General features: G+C 41.3%; 1 protein-coding gene across 1 annotated transcript in view; it reads right to left on the reverse strand.

Annotated features, from left to right (window-relative positions):
* Positions 1–12626, reverse strand: part of PHF21A (PHD finger protein 21A) — a 152728-nt gene that overhangs the window by 3189 nt on the left and 136913 nt on the right. Inside the window, exons 9-13 of the mRNA XM_012645209.1 lie at positions 12012–12091; positions 11486–11546; positions 8736–8899; positions 2007–2162; positions 647–722 (exon numbers count right to left, since the gene is read on the reverse strand). Coding sequence (XP_012500663.1) covers positions 647–722; positions 2007–2162; positions 8736–8899; positions 11486–11546; positions 12012–12091 — 537 coding nt within the window. The remainder of the gene's footprint in view (positions 1–646; positions 723–2006; positions 2163–8735; positions 8900–11485; positions 11547–12011; positions 12092–12626) is intronic.

Raw genomic sequence — 12626 nt, forward strand, 5'->3', positions numbered from 1 at the left:
ACAGAGTCTCACTCTGTTGCCCAGGCTAGAGTGCTGTGGTGTCAGCGTAGCTCACAGCAACCTCAGACTCCTGGCTCAACCAATCCTCCTGCCTCAGCCTCCCAAGTAGCTGGGACTACAGGCATGTGCATCCACGCCTGGCTAATTTTTTTCTGTTTTTAGTAGAGATGGGGTCTCACTCTTGCTCAGGCTCTTCTGGAACTCCTGACCTCAAGCGATCCTCCTGCCCTGGCCTCCCAGAGTGCTAGGAATGCAGGCATGAGCCACCACCACACCAGCTAACAATCAATTCTTTGAAAAGGCTATTGTGCTCAGAATGCTTGCCAAAGAAGATATTTTCCCCAAAGCTCCCAAACCAATTGCACAGAACCTGCTCGCCTAGACTTTTCCTTTTTCTATGTATAGGTATGCTAAGAAAATTGTCAGTGGTTTGAGCCTCTGGTTTTACATAAATAAGACACCACTTCTCATTTTTTCTCCCCAAGAAAGTGCTACAAAAACTTTACACTTCACTCAATGAAAGGTTTTTGTTTTTAACTTTAAATTTCTTTTTAAAAATAAAACAAATACTGCCTTCCAGTACTTTTTAAAAAAAAAACAAAACAAAAGGAGGCTTATGAAAAAGGGGGTATGGGTAATTCTTTACCTGCTTTGTAGGCAATATAGGAATGAACAATTGCTAAAGTTCCAGGCCATGGAATTGCTTCTTCCTTCTTCAGCATCTGAAAAGATTTTTAGAATTTTACCTTGAGAAGGAGGTTTAAACACACATCCTGTATCTAACAGCAAGCAACGGTGTCTGTGGCTACTGGCAGACAAAATCCAGGAAGGATTTATGGTAGCAGTGGTCTATAGTTTCTAGACTAACCAGTTCTAAATAGCAGCCTAGGAAAATGAAGTTCAAAGGCAGAAAGAGCCAGGACACTTGAGCCCAGACTTCGAAGGAGGCTGGGACCTGACTGAGCATCCCCGCCTTTCACACACGCAACGCCCAACTACTCGCGACACCCAGAACCACCAACACAGAAGCTGCACATCGGCACGATGGCAGCAGCCACTGGCAGTCTTGTCCTTGACCTCATATGAGCTGCCTGTCTCAATTTTAGCTTATGTGTCTCTCAGAGACAGCTTGTCCAAGGAAATTAAATATCAGTTCCAAATACTAAAGTATAATCTAGACCCTGTGTAGAAAATTATCAGAGGGTCACAAAATGGCATCAGGAAGAGGACAGAGTGAGAACTGCCTATTGTACCACAGAGACTGCAGCACAAGGGCCAAGATTAAAAGAGGAAAACCAGAATCCTCTCCAATCAGGATTCCAAAGAACTGAGCAGGATCCCAATGCTTGCTAAGCTACTGGGCTTATTTATTTTTTATTTATACTTTGCCTACTTCCAAAAAAGACTTGAGACAGCTTGTAATAAAAATCATAACGATATAAAGATACATGGATAGTTGAGAAAAAGAGATCCGAAACCAAACAGAGAAGGAGGGAGGAGGCTAGGATAGTCCCTAATATGTCTGCCCTTTAAGTCCATGAAATATCAAGATGGCACTTTACAGTTAGTTCCCTGAGCCTGATGACAACATAGGTTAAAAGTGAAATGGCTGTTATTTTAATTAATCAGTTGGGCAGTTTTCTTTAAAGATTTTATTCCCCAAAGAAGAGTTCCAAAACCATATACTAGGTTTGGTCCATTCTTAGAGAATGAGGCAGAATGAAGTTTTAAAAAGAAGATAAGTCATTTCAAATATAAGGAAGCAGTTAGAGTCCAGTACTCAGTTAGTACTCCAGTACTCCTAGTACCTCAGTACTAGGACAGAGAGGCTCTGAGGGAAGGAAGGCTGTGCCCCTGCGTGCTGGGCCGTGAAAGAGAAGATGTGGCCTGGAGAGGAACACCTGGGAGAGAGAACAGACTGCACCGTTCCCCAGGAAAGGAATTCCTCCTAATGGTGGTGTCTTTCTCCTCCTTGGCCCCTCACCCATCTGACCCACCCACCGCACCTGGTCCTGACATCTGGGACAGATCCACATGCCCTTGGGAATCGCCTTCAGAGGAGGGTCTAAGCAGTCCAGATGATACACACGGGAACATGTGTCGCACATCAGCAACTGGCCGCTTTTTCTGCAAACGCTGCAAAAATCCTCATGGATATCACCCTATAAAATTGAGAGGAAAGGTAAGAAAAAGGACAAAAAAGATAAAATTTTAATGTTAACATGCACATCCTGGATGCATATAAATGTTTTAGGAGCATCAGCTGCCACATTAGGAGAGCGTTCAAGAAAAGCAGGAATCACCAATGGCATAAGCCCCCACGCGCTCCATACAATTCAGGTTCCTGGGTGGGGACAGTACAGTAGTTCCCCCTTATCTGTGGGGGACATGTTTCAAGACCCCCAGTAGATGCCTGAAACCACAGATAGTACCAAACCCTATCTATGCTGTTTTTCACTATACATCATATCTATGATAAAGTTTAATTTATAAATTAGGCACAATAAGAGATTAGCAACAATAACTAATAAAACAAAACAATTAGTATACTGTAATAAAAAATTATGTGAATGTGATCTCTCTCACTTTCTCTCTCTTAATATTTTCAGACTGTGGTTGACCGTGGGTAACTGAAACCACGGAAAGCAAAAACTCAGAGGGGGAAATACTGTATTCTTAATTTAAGTTAGAGTTTACATGAAAGGTCTGTAGTCGCCTAGGCCAAAATTAACTTTATAGGTGATAGCGAAGCATTTATTATGTTTTGGTAGAGGCCAACCCACAAATAATTTTATAGGCACTGAAATCCATTCATCAAAGTGTTTTACAATATGACACAAACAATTCTGATTACCTATCACTTCTGGGGGGAGTTTAGAAGGAAAAGGAAAGAAGACAGACAAAAAAATGGAGTTTTACTGAACTCCTGGCTTGTTCAGTGAGAAAAAATACAGTGAAAGTTCAAATGGGAAAAAATTAAGTCAGAAGCAAATTAAACTCATCATCTGTCTAAAATGAAGACTCTGTCTAGTAGACCCCTTGGACCCTCTTGTGGGGAAAAAAAAAGATAAAATGAAGAATTTAAAAAGCCAAAGCAACGGCTGACAATGTTCTCCTGAAATGAGTACTCTGCATTTGCTGTTCAATGGACTATTCTATTCTGGGAGGCTGGATCCCTGTAAGATCCTTCACCGGCTGGAAGAAGGCAAGCAGCCCCCATCCACCCTGCCCGTCGCTCCCACCCGTCAGCGAGGGGATGAGCACTCAGGTAAGTCTGCCGGAGCCCTCTAAACAGAAGGCAGCATCCAAAAAAACAGTTCTACTTAAAATTTGGAGAGAACACAGAAAAATAAAGAGCTGTTAAAGAGCAAGTCAATCCCTGGCCTGTTCTCTGGATGGGATTAACGCCACTGATAAGGGCACCAGGGAAGAGAAGACTGAAGGGATGTGCCAGAGGTGACCCAGCAAGTCGAGCCAATGTGTTGCTTTAGATTTCAAGGTCTAATGCAGAAATTATGCACAGAGAGCAATGCCGAGTCCTTCCTGCCTATGATGTTATCCCTCTACCACTGCTACTGAAGGAACACATCTTCACAGACATATAATTTCTCTCCAAAGGAAAGGAAACTTTCTCGATAATTCACTAGGGTATTTGGGAGCCTATGAAATATGCTGCAAAAAGTTATAAGATACATCATGGTGTGGATGGATTTTAATCTCAGTAAGAAAATGTCACTTCTGGGCAGCAAAAAAGATACTCAATACACATACAAAAATATTACATGAGAATGCAGCCTAATAGTTTAACTTCCAAGCACCAAAAGAGGTAAGGTTTCATCCCTGGATTAACCATGACCTCATTATAAAATCCTTCATTATTAAAATCAGGCTGAGGGGTGCTCTTTTCCTCTGGAGGGTTAGTCTTTCTTGAACCTCAACCCCAAGTTTTAAGTCTCCATCTTTATGAAGTTTATAAAAAATTTGTGGTTTCAAAGACTGTTTTACACTAACCATAGATAAAATTATCAGTGGAGAAGTGAATGAGTCAAACTGGACATCTTATTCAGAGGGACTTGTTGTTGGAGTAAGTAGAATTTTGCTCACTTTCTTTTGCTCCTGAGTAAGGAGGACATCAAATATAAGGCAGAGAGTACAGAAAGTAAAGGTTAAATAATTTAAGTTTATAAAGGAAAGAAAACTTCCTATCCTATTTACATATCCTATATATCAGTAGTTCCTAATAGTTTTGGTGTTAGGATACCTTTACACTCTTAAAGTTACTAAGGACCCCAGAGAGCTTTTATATAAGTTGTATCTATTGATACTTACTATAGTAGAAGTTATAATACTTTTGACTTTGAAATAATTACAGAATCACAGAAAGTTACGAAAACAGTATATTGAAAAATCCTAAACCCAAGAACACACAGGCATACATTCCATTAGCTGTCAGAGGGATGATATTATCACACATCATACGATATCTGGAAAATTCCATTGTTCAGTCTTGAGAGAATGGGAGTGAAAATGGCAAATGACCTTTTAGCATTATTACGAAAATAATTCTGATTTTACAACCCCCTGAAAGAGTCTTGGGAACTCCCAGACTATACTTTGAGGACGGCTGCCCATAGAAATGAATATAAAATGCCAAGATTCTTCATCCATCCGGAATTGGTTATTTGCCTAAAGAGAGCAGGGGAAGTCCATGGAAGTACTGCACCTGGTCAAAAGGCTTATTAGGCTTTGGTGACTGACCAAATTATTACCATAAATCGCCAAATGGTAAGTTGAAAGATGACTGGCCCATGATTCTTTGCTAGGAGCTGAGGAAGTATCTTTTTAGGAAACATGCTGGCTATATCAAGTGCTACTTTATCACGTGCTAAAAAAATTCTATAATTTTGTCAACTTATCTTCCCTTCTTATAAAAACAATGAGTGGCAACAAGATACATCCTGAGGATTAGTGTCTGACTGGGTCTTGTATTACCAAGTCCTTCTAAATGGTTATTGATCCCCAGAAATGCCTGTCTCTCAACTGTTACTGTTTAATTAATGTTGCTGGGGGTATGCTACTCAGCAGCAAACATACAGAGCCCTGTGTGTTGATTTTAATCACTGCCACTGTTGGGATATTGTAAAAATAGAAGTCAATTACCTTTTTAAAAAAATACATTTCACTGAGTTTAACTTAGGACATTCTGAACATATTTAATGGTTTTAGAAAAGTTTTCTTTTACCTTTAGATTTCTAAAAAGCACAATATTTGCATTTTAAGATAAAGCCTGGAAGAAGCTCTTAGTTGTGGTTTAATCTGAGTGGATCTTTTGGGTTCAGTCTCTCAAAGAAAACTATAAACTCTCTCAACCAAAAACAAACAAACAAACAAAAATATTGTTTAAGAAAGTGACTCACACATAAAACAACAAAGTCATCTGTCCCCCTGCGTTTATGCAACATCCCAGAAGGACAGCTCTACCAAGAACCCAATAAGCTGGTGATCCTTTGGCAATTCTTCAACTGAGGAAAAGCTGGGATTATCTTTGGTGCCAGCAAACAAGGTTTCTGACAGGGACTCCTGATGCTCATTAACAGGACAGTTAGAAAACCTGTACCAATTACTAATGCAAAGTCAGGGAAGCTGGATAAAACACGGAATCTTTTTTTTTTTTTAATTTTTTTTTTGAGTCTCACTCTTTTGCCTGGGCTAGAGTGCCGTGGCATCAGCCTAGCTCACAGCAACCTCAAACTCCTGGGCTCAAGCAATCCTTCTGCCTCAGCGTCCCGAATAGCTGGGACTACAGGCATGCGCCACCATGCCCGGCTAATTTTTTTCTATGTATTTTTAGTTGTCCAATTAATTTCTTTCTATTTTAGTAGAGATGGGGGTCTCGCTCTTGCTCAGGCTGGTTTCGAACTCCTGAGCTCAAACAATCTACCCGCCTCGGCCTCCCAGAGAGCTAGGATTACAGGCGTGAGCCACCGCGCCCGGCCTAAACACGGAATCTTTAGAGCGATGATGAATATGTAGCCACCGCTATTTCTAAGGAAGGAAACCTGTCAGAGAACAGAATTCTTCTATGACCCTGGTCCTCCAAAGAAAACACTTTCTTTGTTGCAGCTGGAATTTTAACTCAGAATGTTCATATGGTATTCTTGTGCTCTTTGGAGAGTGGTATGTCATTAGTAAGTTCTGAGAACCTTCGAGGGACATTTTACCTCAAGATAGTCAAAGACAAGCTCTGTAATTCACAAAAGAACTTAGACATGTGCAAAATGAAACTGTTGGTTTCTCTCCTCAAATCTGTTCCTCTTGTAATCTTTAGAAAATGGCACTTCATCTTTCTAGGTGTTTAGGCCAAAAACTTTGGATTTATCCTTGACTGTTCTCTTTTTTGCATAAATCACATTCCATCCTGATGGCTCTTCAAAATATATGCAGACAGTCACTTTTCTCCATCTCTACTTCCACCATCCTCATAGGCCAAGCTATCAGCATCACTCTTGTCTGAACAATTACAACAGCCTTTTAGCTGGTTTCCCTGCTTCCATCCTATTCCACCTACAGTCCCTTCTCCATATTTTAGACACAGTGATCCTTTCGAAATCCAAGTTGATTTTGAAAATACCTTAAAAATGACAAATGCAGGCAAGAACTATCAAAGGATGCTAAACAATAGGGTGAATTTGTTGGGAAACTGGGTAATTTATATAGACTCAAAGCTATCTCCACCAGAGGAAAAGGCACATTTATAAGTAGGAAAATCTGACAGAAACTATCTTAAGAGATAGAGGTTAACATCGCTGACAGTGGGGCAAGACTGACATCATGTGCCTCCTGCTGTGAGGCACTGAGAAGGACTAATAAGTGATGAATGAGTTCAGAATACTGAATCTATTGTTGAGGGAAAAAAAATCAGTCCGAATGGAGAGGTACTCTGTAGAGCGACTGGCCTATCTTTTAAAAAATGTCAATGTTATGAAAGACAAAGGCTGAGAGGACTAAAGAGACAATACCATGACAATAAATGTCAACAGTAGTCTTGGAGTGCATTCTGGAGCAGAAAAAACAAAGTGTCACAAAAGCAAGTATCGGGACAATTGGAGAAATGTGAATATGGACTGTGTATTATATACTAATGTTTTATCAATGTTAATTTCCTCAATTTGATAAACGCATTGTGGCTATACAAGAGAATATCTTTGTTCTTAGGGGATATACACCGAAATATTTTGGGGTGAAGAGTCATGAGGTCTGCAACTTTTTGTTAACTGGTTCAGCAAAAATGTAAGACAGAGAGAGTGTGGGGGGAGAAGCAGATGTGGCAAAAACAACAATCGGTGAATCGAGGTGAAGGGTATACTTTGTACTGTTATTGTAACTTTTTTGTAGCTTTGAAATTTTTCAAGAGAACAAATGAAAAATTATGTCACTCCTCTACTCAAAACCCTCCAGTAGTCTCCCATTTTACTTAGAATAGAAGCCACAAGTCCTGCACAACCGGCCCTGCCACCTCTGGGGTCTCCCCTCCCACCACTCTGGACAGCTTGCTCTGCCCAGCTCCCCTGGCCTTTTCTTTCAACACGCCATGCACACTCCCACCTCTGGGCTTCTGCACTGCCATTCCCTCTGCGTGTAATGCTCTTCCCCAAGACACGCCCATGGTTTCTTCACTTCCTAACAGAGAGGCTTTCTCTCACCATTCTTCATAAAATAGCAGTCTCCTGCCACTGTGCTTATGTCCTCAATCTAGGCTACTTTTCTTCACCATACTTCTCACTACCTCACATATTACACGTTCGCTTTCTTACTACTTGCCTCTTCCCACGGAATATGAGCTCCTTGAGGGCAGAGAGTTGTTTTTGCTCCCTGCTGTGTCCCCAGCCTCAAAACAGCCACTTGCTCAGCAGAGGAGTGCTCAATAAGTATCTGCTGAGTTAATTCACTGCTTTGTAAATGCTGATTTAAACATTTAGAGCACTGGTTCACACTCCTGCAGTTTGTGGGTGAAGGGCTACTAACTATGTGACTTTTTTTTAGGAATTTGTTTCTTTTTTTTTTTTTTTTTTGAGACAGAGTCTCACTCTGTTGCCCAGGTTAGAGTGCTGTTTCTTTTTTTTAATTTTAAAAAATTTTTTTATTCTTTAGAGACAAGGTCTTACTTTTTCACCCAGGTTGATCTCAAACTCCTGGCCTCAAGCAATCCTCCCACCTTGGCTCCAAAGTGCTGGAATTACAGGCATGAGTTACCTTGCCTGGCCAGGAACCTGTTTCTGATCAACTCTGCTGAATAAAGTTGCTCTAAAGAAAACTTTCCACTTCTGGAATTATACTTGAAGCAGCAAACACGGGCTGCTAGGGGAACACATGACTTGTTCATTTTCCCTACTCCCAAAACATTAATGATAGAAACCTGTACACCTCTCAATTATATGAGATGCTTTCCCCATCCCATCCCTTTTCTGAGAAACCATTTACAGTAGATCAAATTCAGACTGTGAAAACTCTGACTGAGCTTCCTGATGTTATTTTTAACATGATTCTCAAGGACATGGAAGGTCTGGGACCTCAGAAGGGAGCTGCCACACATGGCATACAAAGCATCCTGTAGCGTTTACTGTTGTTCCAGGGTTAATCAAGAAGATGCAAGCTGATAAGGAGACAACAATATGATAACGCTTTTCCCAATTTGAGCTCTCGGAAAGAGAGTGAACTTTTCCCAAGTTACTTACGTCTGTGGAGGTGGGGCTGGGCAGGGACACAGGCTGAACAGGTGCAGGGAAAGTGAATGTGGTCTCTGTCTTTTCATTTTCAGGGGAGTCAGGATGACTGGATTGGGGGGATGTTGGGGTAAGGGCTCCAAACCCCAGCACTGCATTGTATTTTGGAGGACGACCTATATACCAAGAGAAGGGAACAAAAGGGAAAAAGGGGGAGGGAAAGAGAGGGGGAAAATGATCTTACATACCTTTGGCCAGTGTTCCTCATTGGCTAGCATGGAAAAGGAAGTGAGGTAGCAGACAGAAGGTTAATACAACAGTCCCAAAGGAAGGAAGAGAAGCAAAGACTTAAATGTCATTAGAAACAACTACACGAATCTCAAGAGAAGGGAGGATAAGAGAGCCTTGGAGAATGACAGAACTGCTGGCTCATGTAAAAAGACCTCACCTTGGGCAGATTATGGTGAAGTTCCTGGACTATTAAAATTTAAGATTTCTAGTGCAAGCACCAAGATGTCAAAGCCCAATAGGAGCCAAGGCCAGGAATAAGAATTTATTTTTTCATATCTTTTGCATATTGTCTCTAAGGTTTCTCTGCAATCACCATTCTTACAGTAAAACTGATGATTCTTACTTCCCACAAACTGATTTATTTAGGATTTCTGCTTTTCCTTTTCTTTCCTGTCTACATTTTGGTCATTTTGCTGCTTGTGAGGGTGGAGAGAGGCAAAGCAAGGAGGCAAAATTCACGTTAGCTATTCTTACTTCTTGCTGTTAGAGCTATCGAGAGAGACGTTCCGATAGTAGCTAAAACCTGAGAGCTAAAATGATGCCCTGGGCCTAACAATGAATTTAAGTACTTCTGGCTCTGGATACCTTCCCCAGTTGACTGAAAACTTGTCTCCCCTGTTTCCATTACAAACACTCTGGTGAACTGTATGTCTAAAAACTGGGGCTGTTCCAAAGTCTCAGGAAAGGCCCTGTCATCAGCACTACTAACTGAGAGCCTGATTTGTGCAAGATCATTTTGAATCAAACCTCACAGCTACAAAGAATCTATAAATGAGCCCTATGGGTATAGAAAGTCTAGGTCAACCACTCTTGTCTCACCACACAGCTAAGACTGGGTCCTTATCTTCTCCAGGATCATAGCTTACAAGCTGAGAGTGATCCGAAGTATATGCCCAGCATAGCAAAGGAAAAAAAAAGAGCCAAAGGGGTACAAAACTGCCTATAAGCACTGGTAGACAGTATATACGATCATGACTTTGCCAAGTTATAATTTATATTAGGATTATGCACACGACTCATGGTTCTTTCAGACATTACACAAACGTTACCTCTCTGTGTTAAACTGGCAATGTCTACGGTACAAAGACAGATCTTACTGGTTTGTCTTTTCTAGGAAATTTAGTGCTGCTAGAAGGGGAACTGGAAGATGAATGCTCTTTGTTTACCCACGGAAGGCACATCCTAGGCTTTGAGAATGTAGGCTTCTATCCTCTGACCTTGGCAAGAGATGCCAAGGTCTTTCTGGCTCATTTAACTCCCATCCTCTTAGCAGACACTGTTCACTATCAGGTAAATTAACTGTGGCCTCTGGCTGGGGGGCTCCTTTCTGAGAACTGCGTCAGAGGTCACTAAAAAAACTACTGAACATGAAACAAAACAACAAAAAATAACCTATGGCACTGGTTACTGTGGCCCAGGAATCAACATAAAGCAATGACTTAGAGTTTCCCATCTAAATATTTTTGGCAACTTGAATGACAAGACTGAGGAAACATTAAAATGAGTTACTAACGGTGGGTATGATATCTCTTTTAGTGGGTAGGGAAAGGTAATGGTATAGTTATAGTCCTGCCTAAGGCAGACAAAGGGTCGGGATGACCTCCTAAGCCTCCAATAGCTCGAGATTGTGTGTGCATATGCAAAAATTAGTATGCTACTCCACTCACTCTGCAACCTTTCTAGCCTGGAACTATAATTCAGGGACACATTACCATGTGGAGAAAAGGACCTTGGGATGTATTACTGACATCAAAGAACAATTTCAGTACCTTGTTTATGAGCTCAAACCCTGAGCCATTAAGACCTATTTAGACCTGCATAGTCAGAGATGCTGCAGCTGCTGCTGTTTTTTCTGTCCTAAGAGTAGAGTAGAATGCCCATGGGAAGGTCTGAAATGTGGGAATGGAGTGCTTTAGGAATTTGTGCTTTGGGAAACCTGTTTTGACAGTAACCTTTTTCTTACATAGTTGGGAGATACCCTCTTCTCAACGATTCTAAGTTCAGAGTGTGGCTACCTTTCTTCTTCCTGGAAAGTCTGCGGCTCCCAGAAACTTAGAGTCACACTCTGGTCTCACTGGCAGCAGGACAACCAAGACGCTATTAGGAACACCTTGGCAACAGCATTGCTCCGTTCTGCTTAATGATGCTCAAATGCTTCCTTTTACATGGTGTTCTGTTCACTGTGCTATTCATGGATGGCCTGGTGGGCTCAGGGCAGAAATGCTGCATTAAACCATTCCCCTGAGTCAGCCTTGCCAGAATCCTAGGAAAGTTAGCTTTTCATTCAGCATATAGAACTCTAACAAGAAATCTCACTCTCTTTTCTCCCCCATTCTCAGAGAACAACAAAAAAACTATTTTCAAGGGATAGAGGAGTTAGGTCCTAGGAAAATGGGAGTAGGGAGGGAGAAGAAACACACACAGAAAGCAAAAGTAACAGCAGCAAGGGAGAGGTATAAAAAGGTCCTCACCTCTCTTCCGGGTCCCAGGATGCATTGTGCTGTTTAGGTATGTGACTGCGCTCTTCTTACGCTTGAGGATTGAAGAAGGAAAGGTGACTGGTTGAATAGCATGGTTACTTACTACTAATACTGGCACAAGCTAAAGACCAAGCACAGCATGCCTGTCAACATGCCAGCCAGTTAGTGCTAATCATCCTAAGGTCTCAGTGCTAAAGCGTTTTATTATTATATATGTACTTGGCACTCAGAGAAGTCTACCTCTGCTTCAGAATGATAGTTGTGCTAGAGTCAGGATGGATTAAAATTTTAAAGTAGGTTTGTATCTGCCCAAACTTAGGGGAAAAAAGCCAAGGGCTAAGCAGTGAATAATAAAAACGAAATAATGTAGTAAGCCAGAGAAAAACCCATTGTTTTGCAGAGCTGGCCAAGCACAATCAGGGTCCTGCTCTTAAGCAGGCTTTCAGATGGGAGGTGCCAAACAAGTCAGAAATAAAATTGGAGCAGGAGGGAAGGGCCAAGTGCTGGCCAGGAATACCTCTGGCTCAAAGACTGCTCCACTGTATACTGGATTTGCTGTTGTTCTTCTTTTTCGCTCTTGCCTCTTGCTTTGGATTTCTTGAGAAAAGAAAAGGTTTTGATTAGAAGAGAGGTATGGAGAACCTAAAAAACGTAACTTCATTGTTTTATCTGTTGGTTTACCCATAACAAATCAGAAACAGGTGGCAAGTCTCTTTTAACTGCAGCCTCAACAGAGGCAAGTACACTATTAGAAGCAAATATGTAGGACCATCTACTCTTACCTCTCAGAAAGCAAGACCATGCTGTCCCACAATGTGACTGAGAGCTTAACAGTAGACAGCATTTGTAAACAAGCTGTCCTGATTTATTTTTAGACTGCTGTACATATAGGTCTGGATGAACTTTCTCCATAGACTTAGACTGAGTAACCGAAGTTCATCATTCTTGAACTAAATAACCAGGACAGGTACAGCTTTGCAACTGTTTTTAAGATTCTGTTAACCAGGAATGACTGAAAAATACAGACAAGGACTTACTGGAAGAGTACATGCTACTTTGTGCTGTCTGAAGAAAAAGAGCTGCCCTGAAGGGAACAGAAGTCACCTTAATTCAGGCAACTGGGAAGGTTTTC

The sequence above is a fragment of the Propithecus coquereli genome, unplaced genomic scaffold (assembly GCF_000956105.1).
Source record: "Propithecus coquereli isolate 6110/MARCELLA unplaced genomic scaffold, Pcoq_1.0 Scaffold227, whole genome shotgun sequence".
In the NCBI taxonomy this organism is placed as follows: Eukaryota; Metazoa; Chordata; class Mammalia; order Primates; family Indriidae; genus Propithecus; species Propithecus coquereli.